The sequence below is a fragment of the Oncorhynchus masou genome, unplaced genomic scaffold, assembly GCF_036934945.1.
Source record: "Oncorhynchus masou masou isolate Uvic2021 unplaced genomic scaffold, UVic_Omas_1.1 unplaced_scaffold_1529, whole genome shotgun sequence".
Classification (NCBI taxonomy): domain Eukaryota; kingdom Metazoa; phylum Chordata; class Actinopteri; order Salmoniformes; family Salmonidae; genus Oncorhynchus; species Oncorhynchus masou.
Window position 1 is genome coordinate 16,798 of NW_027005322.1, and position 20,583 is coordinate 37,380.

General features: G+C 40.1%; 1 protein-coding gene across 2 annotated transcripts in view; it reads left to right on the plus strand.

Annotated features, from left to right (window-relative positions):
- The window catches only part of LOC135531145 (NLR family CARD domain-containing protein 3-like), a 36,233-nt gene extending 16,335 nt beyond the window's left edge, over positions 1-19,898 (plus strand). The window contains exons 4-11 of one of the 2 annotated variants that reach the window (XM_064959259.1): positions 4,789-5,024; positions 5,182-7,189; positions 7,494-7,667; positions 11,441-11,614; positions 13,360-13,533; positions 17,377-17,550; positions 18,626-18,672; positions 19,119-19,898. In XM_064959259.1, coding sequence (XP_064815331.1) covers positions 4,789-5,024; positions 5,182-7,189; positions 7,494-7,667; positions 11,441-11,614; positions 13,360-13,533; positions 17,377-17,550; positions 18,626-18,672; positions 19,119-19,654 — 3,523 coding nt within the window. In that variant the 3' untranslated portion in view covers positions 19,655-19,898. Of the gene's footprint in view, positions 1-4,788; positions 5,025-5,181; positions 7,194-7,493; positions 7,668-11,440; positions 11,615-13,359; positions 13,534-17,376; positions 17,551-18,625; positions 18,673-19,118 lie in introns of those variants that run through there. The other variant, XM_064959260.1, reaches the window with a different exon arrangement.
- The last annotated feature ends 685 nt before the right edge of the window (positions 19,899-20,583 follow it).

The window sequence follows — 20,583 nt, forward strand, 5'->3', positions numbered from 1 at the left end:
TCCCATCTGTCTGTCTATGAACAGAGTATACTGTTCCCATCTGTCTGTCTATGAACAGAGAATACTGTTCCCAGCTGTCTGTCTATGAACAGAGTATACTGTTCCCATCTGTCTGTGAACAGAGTATACTGTTCCCAGCTGTCTGTCTATAAACAGAGTATACTGTTCCCAGCTGTCTGTCTATGAACAGAGTATACTGTTCCCATCTGTCTGTCTATGAACAGAGTATACTGTTCCCAGCTGTCTGTCTATAAACAGAGTATACTGTTCCCAGCTGTCATTCTATGAACAGAGTATACTGTTCCCAGCTGTCTGTCTATGAACAGAGTATACTGTTCCCATCTGTCTGTCTATGAACAGAGTATACTGTTCCCATCTGTCTATGAACAGAGTATACTGTTCCCACCTGTCTGTCTATAAACAGAGTATACTGTTCCCAGCTGTCTGTCTATAAACAGAGTATACTGTTCCCATCTGTCTGTCTATGAACAGAGTATACTGTTCCCATCTGTCTGTCTATGAACAGAGTATACTGTTCCCAGCTGTCTGTCTATAAACAGAGTATACTGTTCCCATCTGTCTGTCTATGAACAGAGTATACTGTTCCCATCTGTCTGTCTATGAACAGAGTATACTGTTCCCAGCTGTCTGTCTATGAACAGAGTATACTGTTCCCACCTGTCTGTCTATGAACAGAGTATACTGTTCCCAGCTGTCTGTCTATAAACAGAGTATACTGTTCCCAGCTGTCATTCTATGAACAGAGTATACTGTTCCCATCTGTCTATGAACAGAGTATACTGTTCCCATCTGTCTGTCTATGAACAGAGTATACTGTTCCCATCTGTCTATCAACAGAGTATACTGTTCCCATCTGTCTATCAACAGAGTATACTGTTCCCATCTGTCTGTCTATGAACAGAGTATACTGTTTTCATCTGTCTGTCTGTCTATGAACAGAGTATACTGTTTCCATCTGTCTGTCTGTCTATGAACAGTGTATACTGTTCCCATCTGTCTGTCTGTGAACAGAGTATACTGTTCCCAGCTGTCTGTCTATGAACAGAGTATACTGTTCCCACCTGTCTGTCTATGAACAGAGTATACTGTTCCCAGCTGTCTGTCTATAAACAGAGTATACTGTTCCCATCTGTCTATGAACAGAGTATACTGTTCCCAGCTGTCTGTCTATGAACAGAGTATACTGTTCCCATCTGTCTATGAACAGAGTATACTGTTCCCAGCTGTCATTCTATGAACAGAGTATACTGTTCCCATCTGTCTATGAACAGAGTATACTGTTCCCATCTGTCTGTCTATGAACAGAGTATACTGTTCCCAGCTGTCATTCTATGAACAGAGTATACTGTTCCCATCTGTCTATGAACAGAGTATACTGTTCCCAGCTGTCTGTCTATAAACAGATTATACTGTTCCCAGCTGTCTGTCTATGAACAGAGTATACTGTTCCCAGCTGTCTGTCTATGAACAGAGTATACTGTTCCCAGCTGTCTGTCTATGAACAGAGTATACTGTTCCCATCTGTCTGTCTATGAACAGAGTATACTGTTCCCAGCTGTCTGTCTATGAACAGAGTATACTGTTCCCATCTGTCTATGAACAGAGTATACTGTTCCCATCTGTCTGTCTGTCTATGAACAGAGTATACTGTTCCCATCTGTCTGTCTGTCTATGAACAGAGTATACTGTTCCCATCTGTCTATGAACAGAGTATACTGTTCCCATCTGTCTGTCTATGAACAGAGTATACTGTTCCCATCTGTCTATGAACAGAGTATACTGTTCCCAGCTGTCTGTCTATGAACAGAGTATACTGTTCCCATCTGTCTGTCTATGAACAGAGTATACTGTTCCCATCTGTCTATCAACAGAGTATACTGTTCCCATCTGTCTGTCTATGAACACATTATACTGTTCCCATCTGTCTGTCTGTCTATGAACAGAGTATACTGTTCCCAGCTGTCTGTCTATGAACAGAGTATACTGTTCCCATCTGTCTGTCTATGAACAGAGTATACTGTTCCCATCTGTCTGTCTATGAACAGAGTATACTGTTCCCATCTGTCTGTCTATGAACAGAGTATACTGTTCCCATCTGTCTGTCTATGAACATAGTATACTGTTCCCATCTGTCTGTCTATGAACAGAGTATACTGTTCCCATCTGTCTATCAACAGAGTATACTGTTCCCATCTGTCTGTCTATGAACACATTATACTGTTCCCATCTGTCTGTCTGTCTATGAACAGAGTATACTGTTCCCAGCTGTCTGTCTATGAACAGAGTATACTGTTCCCATCTGTCTGTCTGTCTATGAACAGAGTATACTGTTCCCATCTGTCTGTCTATGAACAGAGTATACTGTTCCCATCTGTCTGTCTATGAACAGAGTATACTGTTCCCATCTGTCTGTCTGTCTATGAACAGAGTATACTGTTCCCAGCTGTCTGTCTATGAACAGAGTATACTGTTCCCAGCTGTCTGTCTATAAACAGAGGATACTGTTCCCAGCTGTCTGTCTATGAACAGAGTATACTGTTCCCATCTGTCTATGAACAGAGTATACTGTTCCCATCTGTCTGTCTATAAACAGAGTATACTGTTCCCAGCTGTCTGTCTATGAACAGAGTATACTGTTCCCATCTGTCTATGAACAGAGTATACTGTTCCCATCTGTCTATGAACAGAGTATACTGTTCCCATCTGTCTGTCTATGAACAGAGTATACTGTTCCCATCTGTCTGTCTGTCTATGAACAGAGTATACTGTTCCCAGCTGTCTGTCTATGAACAGAGTATACTGTTCCCAGCTGTCTATGAACAGAGTTTACTGTCCCCAGCTGTCTGTCTGTATGTCTATCTGTTGTTTGTTGTTGTTGTAATGTGTCATTTGAGATAAAGTTAAGTTAAGATCAAGATATTTAGAGAACAGGATAGAGGATTAATTAGTTGTTCTACTCTGTTAGAGGATCAATATCTCTCTCTCCTTTATCTCTGTAGTGGATGGTCTACTCTGTTAGAGGATCAATATCTCTCTCTCTCCTTTATCTCTGTAGTGGATGGTCTACTCTGTTAGAGGATCAATATCTCTCTCTCTCTCTCCTTTATCTCTGTATTGGATGGTCTACTCTGTTAGAGGATCAGTATCTCTCTCTCCTTTATCTCTGTAGTGGATGGTCTACTCTGTTAGAGGATCAATATCTCTCTCTCTCCTTTATCTCTGTAGTGGATGGTCTACTCTGTTAGAGGATCAATATCTCTCTCTCTCTCTCCTTTATCTCTGTATTGGATGGTCTACTCTGTTAGAGGATCAGTATCTCTCTCTTCTTTATCTCTGTAGTGGATGGCCTACTCTGTTAGAGGATCAGTATCTCTCTCTTCTTTATCTCTGTATTGGATGGTCTACTCTGTTAGAGGATCAGTATCTCTCTCTTCTTTATCTCTGTATTGGATGGTCTACTCTGTTAGAGGATCAGTATCTCTCTCTCCTTCATCTCTGTAGTGGATGGTCTACTCTGTTAGAGTATCAGTATCTCTCTCCTTTATCTCTGTAGTGGATGGTCTACTCTGTTAGAGTATCAGTATCTCTCTCCTTTATCTCTGTAGTGGATGGTCTACTCTGTTAGAGTATCAGTATCTCTCTCCTTTATCTCTGTAGTGGATGGCCTACTCTGTTAGAGGATCAGTATCTCTCTCCTTTATCTCTGTAGTGGATGGTCTACTCTGTTAGAGGATCAGTATCTCTCTCCTTTATCTCTGTAGTGGATGGTCTACTCTGTTAGAGGATCAGTATCTCTCTCCTTTATCTCTGTAGTGGATGGTCTACTCTGTTAGAGGATCAGTATCTCTCTGTCCTTTATCTCTGTAGTGGATGGTCTACTCTGTTAGAGGATCAGTATCTCTCTCTCCTTTATCTCTGTAGTGGATGGTCTACTCTGTTAGAGGATCAGTATCTCTCTTCTTTATCTCTGTATTGGATGGTCTACTCTGTTAGAGGATCAGTATCTCTCTCTCCTTTATCTCTGTAGTGGATGGTCTACTCTGTTAGAGGATCAATATCTCTCTCTCTCCTTTATCTCTGTATTGGATTGTCTACTCTGTTAGAGGATCAGTATCTCTCTCCTTTATCTCTGTAGTGGATGGTCTACTCTGTTAGAGGATCAGTATCTCTCTCTCCTTTATCTCTGTAGTGGATGGTCTACTCTGTTAGAGAATCAGTATCTCTCTCTTCTTTTTCTCTGTAGTAGATGGTCTACTCTGTTAGAGGATCAGTATCTCTCTCCTTTATCTCTGTAGTGGATGGTCTACTCTGTTAGAGGATCAGTATCTCTGTCCTTTATCTCTGTAGTGGATGGTCTACTCTGTTAGAGGATCAGTATCTCTCTCCTTTATCTCTGTAGTGGATGGTCTACTCTGTTAGAGGATCAGTATCTCTCTCCTTTATCTCTGTAGTGGATGGTCTACTCTGTTAGAGGATCAGTATCTCTCTCCTTTATCTCTGTAGTGGATGGTCTACTCTGTTAGAGGATCAGTATCTCTCTCCTTTATCTCTGTAGTGGATGGTCTACTCTGTTAGAGGATCAATATCTCTCTCTCTCCTTTATCTCTGTAGTGGATGGTCTACTCTGTTAGAGGATCAGTATCTCTCTCCTTTATCTCTGTAGTGGATGGTCTACTCTGTTAGAGGATCAGTATCTCTCTCCTTTATCTCTGTAGTGGATGGTCTACTCTGTTAGAGGATCAGTATCTCTCTCCTTTATCTCTGTAGTGGATGGTCTACTCTGCCAGAGGATCCGTCCAGGTGTGCAGTGTGTCAGCAGGTGCTGAGGGATCCAGTCTCTATCACCTGTGGACACAGGTTCTGCAGACAGTGCATCACCAGATACTGGGAGAAACCTGCTCCTTCAGGAGACTATGACTGTCCTCGGTGTAGAAAGAGATCCAGGACACGTCCTGTACTACAGCACCTGAGTGAACCCAATGATGCAAGAGGCTCTGAAAACAGTAAGGACACTTGCAGACTTGTGCTAAGTCAATTCCTCAATATGATTAAGAGTTAACTACAATAATATGAGATAATATAAGTTACTGTAGATGTGAAGACCCACTTCATCCTGTTAATGAATGTGTCTGATACACATCCTTTTCCTCTTCCTTGTAGTGGATGACAGCCTGCAGAGAGCTGTAGTAAACCATAAATACAGTCTGCAGAGAGCTGTAGTAAACCATGAAGACAGTCTGCAGAGAGCTGTAGTAAACCATGAAGACAGTCTGCAGAGAGCTGTAGTAAACCATGAAGACAGTCTGCAGAGAGCTGTAGTAAACCATGAAGACAGTCTGCAGAGAGCTGTAGTAAACCATGAAGACAGTCTGCAGAGAGCTGTAGTAAACCATAAAGACAGTCTGATGAGGAGGTATGAATGTGTGATAGAAGGCATCGAAACAGCAGGGACTCAAACTCCCCTTAACAGGATTTACACAGAGCTCTACATCACAGAAGGAGAGAGTGAAGCGGTTAACAATGAACATGAGGTGTGGCAGCTAGAGACAGCATCCAGGACACCAACCTCACATGACACAGCAATCCACTGCAATGACATCTTTAAACCCTTAGCTGGCCAAGAGAGACGCATCAGAACTGTGCTGACGAAGGGCATCGCTGGCATCGGAAAAACAGTCTCTGTGCAGAAGTTCATCCTAGACTGGGCTGAAGGGAAGGCTAATCAAGATGTGGAGATCATATTTGTGCTTCCTTTCCGGGAGCTGAACTTGATCAAAGATCGCCAGTACAGTCTTCTCAGACTTTTAAATGACTTCCACACAGAACTAGACAAAGGCAATGCAGAGAAACTCACTGCCTGTAAAACTATGTTCATCTTGGATGGTTTGGATGAAAGCAGATTTCCATTGGATTTCCAGCACAATGAAAAGGTGTCTGATGTCACCCAGACATCATCTCTTGATGTTCTGCTGACAAATCTCATCAAGGGGAATCTGCTTCCCTCTGCTCTCCTATGGATAACCTCCCGACCAGCAGCAACCAATCAGATCCCCCCTCAGTGTGTTGACCAGGTGACAGAGGTACGAGGGTTCAATGACCCACAGAAGGAGGAGTACTTCAGGAAGAGATTCAGTGATGAGGACCTGGCCAGCAGAATCATCTCACACATAAAGACATCAAGGAGCCTCCACATCATGTGCCACATTCCAGTCTTCTGTTGGATTTCTGCAATAGTCCTTGAACACATGTTGAGTACAGACAAGAGGAGAGAGATGCCCACGACTCTGACTGAGATGTCCATACACTTCCTGCTCATTCAGACCAGCCTGAAGAACCAGAAGTATCATGGAAGAGATGAGATGGATCAAGAGGAGCTCATGGAGTCAGATAAGGAAATTCTTCTGAAGCTGGGGAAGCTGGCGTTTAAAAATCTGGAGAAGGGTAATCTGATGTTCTATGAAGAAGACCTGAAAGAGGCTGGCCTTGATGTCAAAGAAGCTTCAGTGTACTCAGGAGTGTGCACACAAATCTTTAAAGAAGAGTCTGTGTTATTTCAGAGAGTGGTGTACTGCTTTGTTCATCTGAGCATTCAGGAGTTTCTCTCAGCTGTCTACATGTACCATTGTTACACAACCAGGAACATGGATGCACTGAAGCCCTTCCTCAAGAGAAAGTCTAGAAAGTCTAGAGGTGCGTCTGAAGAGCTAACTTTGGATGAGCTGCTGAAGAGTGCCGTGGATAAAGCCTTGGAGAGTAAGAATGGACACCTGGACCTTTTTGTCCGCTTCCTTCATGGCATGTCACTGGCAGCCAATCAGAAACTCCTACGAGGTCTGGTGACACAGACAGAAAGCAGTCCAGAGAGCGTCAAGAAAACAATCCAATCCCTTAAGGTGATGCAGAGGAAGAACATCTCCCCTGAGAGGTGCATCAATCTCTTCCACTGTCTGATAGAGATGAAAGACCATTCAGTACAGAAAGTAATCGAAGTATACTTGAGGTCAGAGAACAGATCCAAAAACCTCTCCCTTGCTCAGTGTTCAGCGCTGGCCTACATGCTGCAGATATCAGAGGAGGTTCTGGATGTGTTTGACCTGAAGGAATACAAGACATCAGAAGAGGGTCGTAGGAGACTGCTCCCAGCTGTGAGAAGCTGCAGGAAAGCTCTGTAAGTATTCATGTAAATATCGCACACCAAAATAAATTGTAGTTACAGCTGCATTTTCATTGGCTGACTGGCTCTGTAAGTACCCATGTGACTATCCCTCAGACCAAACTTTACTGTATGTAGGAACAACAGTAATTTAATTGGCTGAATAAACTTTCTATCAGCTGAAAACTTTCTAACTATATTACAAACTGATCAGCACAATATACACATTATTTGAGCAGTGCTAACAGTTTAAGCAGGGAAAGCTAAGCGAAATATTTTAATATAACCTGTCTGTCATAGTATTTCTTCTGTGTTTCAGACTCACTGGCTGTAAACTCACAGACACATCCAGTAAAGTGTTGGCCTCAGTTCTCAGTTCAAACCCCTCACACCTGAGAGAGCTGGACCTGAGTATCAACGACCTGAAGGATTCAGGAGTGAAGCTGCTCTCTGCTGGACTGGGGAATCCCCACTGTAAACTGGAGACTCTGAGGTCAGTATTCCTGTAGTTGGTCAACAAGTGATAACTGTTCACCAGATCCACATGTGTTTACCAGACACACATAGTCCACACCATATGTGTTTGGACAGTGAAGATTACAGTTTTAAATTTGGCGCTATTCTCCAGCATTTTGGATTTGAGATATAATGTTTCATATTAGGCAACAGTACAGAATGTCACCTTTTATTTGAGCTTAAAGGTGAGAGGTTAGCATGTTTTGTTGTATCCTCTGTTATTGGTAATGGTGAGAGGTTAGCATGTTTTGTTGTAGCCTCTGTTATTGTAGCCTCTGTTATTGGTAATGGTGAGAGGTTAGCATGTTTTGTTGTATCCTCTGTTATTGGTAATGGTGAGAGGTTAGCATGTTTTGTTGTAGCCTCTGTTATTGGTAATGGTGAGAGGTTAGCATGTTTTGTTGTAGTCTCTGTTATTGGTAATGGTGAGAGGTTAGCATGTTTTGTTGTAGTCTCTGTTATTGGTAATGGTGAGAGGTTAACATGTTGTTGTAGTCTCTGTTATTGGTAACGGTGAGAGGTTAGCATGTTTTGTTGTAGCCTCTGTTATTGGTAATGGTGAGAGGTTAGCATGTTTTGTTGTAGCCTCTGTTATTGGTAATGGTGAGAGGTTAGCATGTTTTGTTGTATCCTCTGTTATTGGTAATGGTGAGAGGTTAGCATGTTTTGGTGTAGCCTCTGTTATTGGTAATGGTGAGAGGTTAGCATGTTTTGTTGTAGTCTCTGTTATTGGTAATGGTGAGAGTTTAGCATGTTTTGTTGTAGCCTCTGTAACTTTCTCACTCATTATTATTCATGATTCATTCATGATCTTTCTCAGTCAAGGCGTCACAGGCTTGATGTTGTCATTGTGTTCGAGGAATATGGGACCAGATATACTTTTGACTAATTTAATACACTTTAAGTGTCAGAATACTTATGACTTCTTCAAATGGGGGGACTAGATACATAAAATGCTTTAATCTTTCTAAACGTTGAAACAGATATGTATTAAAATATCCTCAAATAAAAGGTGACATTTTATACTGTCACCTCATATGAAACATTTGATCTGAAATCCAAAATGTTGGAGTATAGAGACACATTTACAATGTTAGCTTCACTGTAGAGTCCTGTGTGGCTCAGTCGGTAGAGCATGGCGCTTGCAACGCCATGCGTCGTGGGTTCGATTCCCGCTGGGGCCACCCATATGTAAAAGTAGTGGCCCCAGCCGACTTGTAAGTCGCTTTGGACAAAAGCGTCTGCTAAATGGGATATATTATTATTTTATATTACTGTCAGAATAGATATGGTGTGGACTGTTTACTCAATACAATCTAAATCTGATACCTCACTGTCAAAATAGATATGGTGTGGACTGTATACTCAATACAATCTAAATCTGATACCTCACTGTCTAAATAGATATGGTGTGGACTGTATACTCAATACAATCTAAATCTGATTCCTCACTGTCTAAATAGATATGGTGTGGACTGTATACTCAATACAATCTAAATCTGATTCCTCAATGTCTAAATAGATATGGTGTGGACTGTTTACTCAATACAATCTAAATCTGATTCCTCAATGTCTAAATAGATATGGTGTGGACTGTATACTCAATACAATCTAAATCTGATACCTCACTGTCTAAATAGATATGGTGTGGACTGTATACTCAATACAATCTAAATCTGATTCCTCACTGTCTAAATAGATATGGTGTGGACTGTTTACTCAATACAATCTAAATCTGATACCTCACTGTCTAAATAGATATGGTGTGGACTGTATACTCAATACAATCTAAATCTGATACCTCACTGTCTAAATAGATATGGTGTGGACTGTATACTCAATACAATCTAAATCTGATACCTCACTGTCTAAATAGATATGGTGTGGACTGTATACTCAATACAATCTAAATCTGATACCTCACTGTCTAAATAGATATGGTGTGGACTGTATACTCAATACAATCTAAATCTGATACCTCACTGTCTAAATAGATATGTTGTGGACTGTATACTCAATACAATCTAAATCTGATTCCTCACTGTCTAAATAGATATGGTGTGGACTGTATACTCAATACAATCTAAATCTGATTCCTCACTGTCTAAATAGATATGGTGTGGACTGTATACTCAATACAATCTAAATCTGATACCTCACTGTCTAAATAGATATGGTGTGGACTGTATACTCAATACAATCTAAATCTGATACCTCACTGTCTAAATAGATATGGTGTGGACTGTATACTCAATACAATCTAAATCTGATACCTCACTGTCTAAATAGATATGGTGTGGACTGTATACTCAATACAATCTAAATCTGATACCTCACTGTCTAAATAGATATGGTGTGGACTGTATACTAAATACAATCTAAATCTGATACCTCACTGTCTAAATAGATATGGTGTGGACTGTTTACTCAATACAATCTAAATCTGATACCTCACTGTCTAAATAGATATGGTGTGGACTGTATACTCAATACAATCTAAATCTGATACCTCACTGTCTAAATAGATATGGTGTGGACTGTATACTCAATACAATCTAAATCTGATTCCTCACTGTCTAAATAGATATGATGTGGACTGTATAATCAATACAATCTAAATCTGATTCCTCACTGTCTAAATAGATATGGTGTGGACTGTATACTCAATACAATCTAAATCTGATACCTCACTGTCTAAATAGATATGGTGTGGACTGTATACTAAATACAATCTAAATCTGATACCTCACTGTCTAAATAGATATGGTGTGGACTGTATACTCAATACAATCTAAATCTGATACCTCACTGTCTAAATAGATATGGTGTGGACTGTATTACTCAATACAATCTAAATCTGATACCTCACTGTCTAAATAGATATGGTGTGGACTGTATAATCAATACAATCTAAATCTGATACCTCACTGTCTAAATAGATATGGTGTGGACTGTATTACTCAATACAATCTAAATCTGATACCTCACTGTCTAAATAGATATGATGTGGACTGTATAATCAATACAATCTAAATCTGATACCTCACTGTCTAAATAGATATGGTGTGGACTGTATTACTCAATACAATCTAAATCTGATACCTCACTGTCTAAATAGATATGGTGTGGACTGTATACTCAATACAATCTAAATCTGATTCCTCACTGTCTAAATAGATATGTTGTGGACTGTATACTCAATACAATCTAAATCTGATACCTCACTGTCTAAATAGATATGGTGAGGACTGTATACTCAATACAATCTAAATCTGATTCCTCACTGTCTAAATAGATATGGTGTGGACTGTATACTCAATACAATCTAAATCTGATTCCTCACTGTCTAAATAGATATGGTGTGGACTGTATACTCAATACAATCTAAATCTGATACCTCACTGTCTAAATAGATATGGTGTGGACTGTATACTCAATACAATCTAAATCTGATTCCTCACTGTCTAAATAGATATGGTGTGGACTGTATACTCAATACAATCTAAATCTGATTCCTCACTGTCTGTCTTCTGACTGATACTGATTTTTAAACTGGTCTGGTCAGTCCACTCAAATATTTGTTAATATGCATCTTTCTATCTTCAAGAAATACTTGGAAAATGTGTCATTTCTAGGCTGTGCTTCCCTGGTCTCAGCTCTGAGGTCAACCCCACAACATTATTTGTGCACAGGTTACAGTGTAACACTTTAATACAACCTGTCTGTCATTGTATTTCTTCTGTGTTTCAGACTCAGTGGCTGTAAACTCAGAAACACATCCTGTAAAGTGTTGGCCTCAGTTCTCAGTTCAAACCCCTCACACCTGAGAGAGCTGGACCTGAGTAACAACGACCTGAAGGATTCAGGAGTGGAGCTGCTCTCTGCTGGACTGGGGAATCCCCACTGTAAACTGGAGACTCTGAGGTCAGTATTCCTGTAGTTGGTCAACAAGTGATAACTGTTCACCAGATCCACATGTGTTTACCAGACACACATAGTCCACACCATATGTGATTGGACAGTGAAGCTTACAGTTTTAAATGTGGTGTTATGCTCCAGCATTTAGGATTTAAGATATAATGTTTCATATTAGGTGACAGTACAGAATGTCACCTTTTATTTGAGGGAATTCATACATTTTTTACCGTTTAGATATGAATAGTGAATAATGATGAATAACAAAGTTATAGAGGCACAAATGTCAGTATAAATGCTAAACTCCTCTGTTATTGGTAATGGCAAGAGGTTAGCATGTTTTGTTGTAGTCTCTGTTATTGGTAATGGTAAGAGGTTAGCATGTTTTGTTGTATCCTCTGTTATTGGTAATGGTGAGAGGTTAGCATGTTTTGTTGTAGCCTCTGTTACTGGTAATGGTGAGAGGTTAGCATGTTTTGTTGTAGACTCTGTTATTGGTAATGGTGAGAGGTTAGCATGTTTTGTTGTAGCCTCTGTTACTGGTAATGGTGAGAGGTTAGCATGTTTTGTTGTAGACTCTGTTATTGGTAATGGTGAGAGGTTAGCATGTTTTGTTGATAACAATGATAACACTATGCAATGATAACACTATGCAATGATAACACTATGCAATGATAACACTATGCAATGATAATACTATGCAATGATAACACTATGCAATGATAACACTATGCAATGATAACACTATGCAATGATAACACTATGCAATGATAATACTATGCAATGATAATACTATGCAATGATAACACTATGCAATGATAACACTATGCAATGATAACACTATGCAATGATAACACTTTGCAATGATAATACTATGCAATGATAATACTATGCAATGATAATACTATGCAATGATAATACTATGCAATGATAACACTATGCAATGATAACACTATGCAATGATAACACTATGCAATTTTAACACTATGCAATGATAATACTATGCAATGATAACACTATGCAATGATAATACTATGCAATGATAATACTATGCAATGATAACACTATGCAATGATAACACTATGCAATGATAACACTATGCAATGATAACACTATGCAATGATAATACTATGCAATGATAACACTATGCAATGATAACCCTATGCAATGATAATACTATGCAATGATAACACTATGCAATGATAACACTATGCAATGATAATACTATGCAATGATAACACTATGCAATGATAACACTATGAAATGATAACACTATGCAATGATAACACTTTGCAATGATAACATTATGCAATGATAACACTATGCAATGATAACACTATGATAACACTATGCAATGATAACACTATGCAATGATAATACTATGCAATGATAACACTATGCAATGATAACACTATGCAATGATAACACTATGCAATGATAACACTATGCAATGATAATACTATGCAATGATAACACTATGCAATGATAACACTATGCAATGATAACACTATGCAATGATAACACTTTGCAATGATAACACTATGCAATGATAACACTATGATAACACTATGCAATGATAACACTATGATAACACTATGCAATGATAATACTGTGCAATGATAATATTTGTAACATAGATTTTTTTCTCTATAAGCAACACTTTGATGACTTGTCATTTGATAACAAATATACTGTCACTATTTTCACCACCGAAGAATAGCAGTGTGATTTTAATATGATTTGACTCTTTGCAGGCTGTCAGGCTGTCTAGTCACAGAGGAAGGCTGTTCTTCTCTGGTCTCAGCTCTGAGGTCAAACCCCTCACACCTGAGAGAGCTGGATCTGAGTAACAATGACCTGAAGGATTCAGGAGTGGAGCTGCTCTCTGCTGGACTGGGGAATCCCCACTGTAAACTGGAGACTCTGAGGTCAGTATTCCTGTAGTTGGTCAACAAGTGGTAACTGTTCACCAGATCCACATTTGTTTACCAGACACACATAGTCCACACCATATGTGTTTGGACAGTGAAGCTTACAGTTTTACATTTGGTTGTGTTTTAGATATATACACCAGGGATATATACACCAGGGAAACACAGGGATATGTACACCAGGGATATATACACCAGGGATATATATACCAGGGATATATACACCAGGGATATATACACCATGGATACACAGGGATATACACCAGGGGAACACAGGGATAAATACACCAGGGATATATACACCAGGGATATATACACCAGGGGAACACAGGGATAAATACACCAGGGATATATACACCAGGGATATATACACCAGGGAAACACAGGGATATATACACCAGGGATATATACACCAGGGATATATACACCAGGGATATATACACCAGGGATATATACACCAGGGAAACACAGGGATATGTACACCAGGGATATATACACCAGGGATATATACACCAGGGATAAATACAACAGGGATATATACACCAGGGATATATACACCAGGGATATATACACCAGGGATATATACAACAGGGATATATACACCAGGGATATATACACCAGGGAAACACAGGGATATATACACCAGGGATACATACACCAGGGATATATACACCAGGGATATATACACCAGGGATATATACACCAGGGAAACACAGGGATATATACACCAGGGATATATACACCAGGGCAACACAGGGATATATACACCAGGGATATATACACCAGGGAAACACAGGGATATATACACCAGGGATATATACACCAGGGATATATACACCAGGGAAACACAGGGATATATACACCAGGGATATATACACCAGGGATATAAACACCAGGGATATATACACCAGGGATATATACACCAGGGATATATACACCAGGGAAACACAGGGATATATACACCAGGGATATATACACCAGGGATATATACACCAGGGATATATACACCAGGGATATATACACCAGGGATATAAACACCAGGGATATATACACCAGGGATATATACACCAGGGAAACACAGGGATATATACACCAGGGAAATATACACCAGGGATATATACACCAGGGATATATACACCAGGGATATATACACCAGGGATATATACACCAGGGAAACACAGGGGTATATACACCAGGGATATATACACCAGGGAAACACAGGGATATATACACCAGGGATATATACACCAGGGATATATACACCAGGGATATAAACACCAGGGATAGATACACCAGGGATATATACACCAGGGATATATACACCAGGGATATATACACCAGGGAAACACAGGGATAAATACACCAGGGATATATACAACAGGGATATATACACCAGGGATATATACACCAGGGATATACACCAGGGGAACACAGGGATAAATACACCAGGGATATATACACCAGGGATATATACACCAGGGATATATACACCATGGATCCATACACCAGGGATATATACACCAGGGAAACACAGGGATATATACACCAGGGATATATACACCAGGGATATATACACCAGGGATATACACCAGGGGAACACAGGGATAAATACACCAGGGATATATACACCAGGGATATATACACCAGGGGAACACAGGGATATATACACCAGGGGAACAGAGGGATAAATACACCAGGGATATATACACCAGGGATATATACACCAGGGGAACACAGGGATAAATACACCAGGGATATATACACCAGGGATAAATACAACAGGGATATATACACCAGGGATATATACACCAGGGATATATACACCAGGGATATATACACAGGGATATATACACCAGGGATACATACACCAGGGATATAAACACCAGGGATATATACACCAGGGATATATACACCAGGGAAACACAGGGATATATACACCAGGGATATATACACCAGGGAAACACAGGGATATATACACCAGGGATATATACACCAGGGAAACACAGGGATATATACACCAGGGATATATACACCAGGGATATATACACCAGGGAAACACAGGGATATATACACCAGGGATATATACACCAGGGATATATACACAGGGATATATACACCAGGGATATATACACCAGGGATATATACACCAGGGATATATACACCAGGGATATATACACCTGGGATATATACACAGGGATATATACACCAGGGATCCATACACCAGGGATATATACACCAGGGATATATACACCAGGGATACATACACCAGGGATATATACACCAGGGATATATACACCAGGGAAACACAGGGATATATACACCAGGGATATATACACCAGGGATATATACACAGGGATATATTCACCAGGGATATATACACCAGGGATATATACACCAGGGATATATACACCAGGGATATATACACCAGGGATATATACACAGGGATATATACACCAGGGATACATACACCAGGGAAACACAGGGATATATACACCAGGGATACATACACCAGGGATATATACACCAGGGATACATACACTGGTATAAACACAGTACATTCTAGCATTTGGACTAGACAGTTCTGATTGGAATGTATACATAATTAGTCATTTCAACCATAATTTCCTCCAACAACTGTCAAAATAGATATGATGTGGACTGTATAATCAATACAATCTAAATCTGATACCTCACTGTCTAAATAGATATGGTGTGGACTGTATACTCAATACAATCTAAATCTGATACCTCACTGTCTAAATAGATATGTTGTGGACTGTATACTCAATACAATCTAAATCTGATACCTCACTGTCTAAATAGATATGGTGTGGACTGTATACTCAATACAATCTAAATCTGATACCTCACTGTCTAAATAGATATGGTGTGGACTGTATACTCAATACAATCTAAATCTGATACCTCACTGTCTAAATAGATATGGTGTGGACTGTATACTCAATACAATCTAAATCTGATACCTCACTGTCTAAATAGATATGGTGTGGACTGTATACTCAATACAATCTAAATCTGATTCCTCACTGTCTAAATAGATATGGTGTGGACTGTATACTCAATACAATCTAAATCTGATACCTCACTGTCAAAATAGATATGGTGTGGACTGTATACTCAATACAATCTAAATCTGATACCTCACTGTCTAAATAGATATGGTGTGGACTGTATACTCAATACAATCTAAATCTGATTCCTCACTGTCTAAATAGATATGGTGTGGACTGTATACTCAATACAATCTAAATCTGATACCTCACTGTCTAAATAGATATGGTGTGGACTGTATACTCAATACAATCTAAATCTGATACCTCACTGTCTAAATAGATATGGTGTGGACTGTATACTCAATACAATCTAAATCTGATACCTCACTGTCTAAATAGATATGGTGTGGACTGTATACTCAATACAATCTAAATCTGATACCTCACTGTCTAAATAGATATGGTGTGGACTGTATACTCAATACAATCTAAATCTGATACCTCACTGTCTAAATAGATATGGTGTGGACTGTATACTCAATACAATCTAAATCTGATTCCTCACTGTCTGTCTTCTGACTGATACTGCTTTTTAAACTGGTCTGGACAGTCTACTATAATATTTGTACTATACATTTGTCTCTCTACAAGTAATATTATGATAATTTATAATAATGACATTTTTAATGATGATACATTCATTTATGAATAGATATGGCAGGTTTCAGGACACTGATGTATCTGAATATGTTGAAAAAATATACTGCCACTATTTTCATCACCAAAGAATATCAGTGTGATTTTAATATGATTTGACTCTTTGCAGGCTGTCAGGCTGTCTAGTCACAGAGGAAGGCTGTGCTTCTCTGGTCTCAGCTCTGAAGTCAAACCCCTCACACCTGAGAGAGCTGGATCTGAGCTACAATCACCCAGGAGACTCAGGAGTCAGACTGCTCTCTGCTGGACTGGAGGATCCACACTGCAGACTGGAGAAACTCAAGTATGTAGAGGGTTTATGTCAATGTTCATATCAGACATGTTGGACTTATCAGGCTGGTTAAGACAAACATTATTACCACCACTTGGACAAAGTTATATGCTGAATGTGTGTGTGTGTGTGTGTGTGTCCAATGTGTGTGTGAAACACACACACACATACACACTGGATACACACACAGGACACACACACACCACACGTCATACACACAGGATGAAGACACTGTACACATCATACACACTGGACACACACACTGAACACTGTAGTGGAAATGTTCTCTATTTACCAAATCCTGAGAGCAAACCACCACAAGTCAGAGTTATCATAAAGTCCATCTTTAATTATATGATATAGATATATATCCATCGCAACCCTGTGACTCTCAGATCAGTTCAGTGTCTATAAATGAATTCTCTGAGAGTCCTTACACATTGCAACTGAGATCCTTTATAGCAAAGACACACATAGCCAGGCAGCATTGGCCATAAATTATCGTTCAGCTTTGTCTCCTAAGCTAAGTTATTTTGTCGCTCTCAGGACCATAAAACAAAACCTATCAACAGGCAGATATCAAATACACCCCTCCTTGGCAAGATCACAGAGACACAGTGACTGGCACACAGACATTGTGGAGCCAAGAGATAATTGGTTTAAAAGATATGTTTACCTATGAAGACAAGCTTGACCCCTCCCCTCTCAGCGGCCCAAGTAACTTATCCCAGAGAACAGATAACTGCAACAGCATTATCCAATAAATAGACATTCTGATGAGAAGTAACAAGCAATAATGAAAATAAAACATCTCATCTATGTTACCCAACTAATTCCCCAACAACACACACAGACAAACATTCTTACCAACGCTTGACCTGCATGTGTGTGTGTGTGTCCAGTGTGTGTGTGTGTGTGTGTGTGTGTGTGTGTGTGTGTGTGTGTGTGTGTGTGTGTGTGTGTGTGTGTGTGTGTGTGTGTGTGTGTGTGTGTGTGTGTGTGTGTGTGTGTGTGTGTGTGTGTGTGTGTGTGTGAGAGTTCAGGTGTATCCCTCAATGACTGTCTGTTCTTCTGCTTACCGCTACAGTGTGGAACATGGTGGAGAGAACAGAATGAAACCTGGACTTAGAAAATGTGAGTGTTGACTGCTGTGAAGAATATGACTAAGAATAAGTCTTAATTCAAGTTAAGTCAAAGACCACCATCATTACTGACTTGGTCATATTAAATATCAGCTGTAGTTCTACAGAAGCAGAAATCAGGGACACCAACGTTTACAAAGAGTTGATTTGACTGTGTGTGTGTGTGTGTGTGTTCAGGCTGTGTGTGTGTGAGTACAGTGTGTGTGTGTGTGAGTCCAGTGTGTGTGTGTGTGTGTGTGTGTGTGTAATTAATGTGAATAAGTGTGTTTTATATTACCATACAGTATAACATATGATCATTCAACAAGTCTCAAGTTACCTTAACTTCTCCTTTTGATACCTAGAAACATCTACATTAAATGAATTAGTGAAAAGTGAGTTAACATTCTAATGTGAATGATGATGATTTCTAATATTGTGTCTGGTTTCATCCATCAGATGTCTGTGATCTCACACTGGACCCAAACACAGTAAACAGACTCCTCTCTCTGTCTGAGGGGAACAGAAAGGTGACATGGAGGACAGAGGAGCAGCCGTATCCTGATCACCCAGAGAAATTTGAGGACTGTGGACAGGTGCTGTGTAGAGAGGGTCTGACTGGGCGCTGTTACTGGGAGGTGGAGTGGAGTGGGGGAGGGGCTGAAATAGGAGTGACATATAAAGGAATCAACAGGAGAGGAGGGGATAAGAACTGTTGTCTTGGATACAATGACAAGTCCTGGAGTCTGTTCTGCTCTGACAACAGTTACTCTGCCTGGCACAATAATAATCCCACTACCATAGACGTCCCCTCCTCCAGCCCCCACAGAGTAGGAGTGTATCTGGACTGGCCAGCCGGCACTCTGTCCTTCTATAGAGCCTCCTCTGACACACTGACACACCTGATCACATTCACCTCCACATTCACTGAGCCCCTCTATCCAGGGTTTTGGGTTTGGGGTGACTCCTCAGTGTCAATAAATGTGTCCCTGTAAACACACACACACACACACACACACACTGAACAAACACACACACTGGGCAAAGACACACACTGGACAAACAAACACTGGACTCATATACACCTGCTGGACACACACTGGACAAACAAACACTGGACTCATATACACACACACACACTGGACAAACACACACACTCCTCAGTGTCCCTCTGTCAGTGATACACACACTCACACACTGGATTCACACACACACACACACACACTGGACAAACACACACACACTGGACAAACACACACACACACACACTGGACACACACACACACTGGACAAACAGACACACACACACACTGGACAATCACACACACACACTGGACAAACACACTGGACAAACACACACACACACTGGACACACACACACACACTGGACAAACAGACACACACACACACTGGACACACACACACACACACACTGGACACACACACCTTCTGGACACACATACACACTTGACACACACACACCCTGGACACACACACTCTGGACACACACTCTGGACACACACACACTGTGGACAAACAGACACACACACACACTGGACACACACACACACACTGGACACACACACCTTCTGGACACACATACACACTGGACACACACACACACACACTCTGGACACACACACACTCTGGACACACACTCTGGACACACACACTGTGGACACTCACACATGCACATCTTTCTATAGTTGTTTCAACAACACTGTTAAAATACAATGTGATCATGTCTTTTATGTTGAAAAACGAATTATACAATTATATATGGACATACGCTCCATAGTTGTACAAGTATACAAGGATATATTGTACTTTTCATAATAAAACATACTTGAAACAAGAAAAGGCTTGTTAATTGTGAAAACAGTTTGATTATTGATTTTAGGTTTCCTCTGTCAGGTTGACGTTA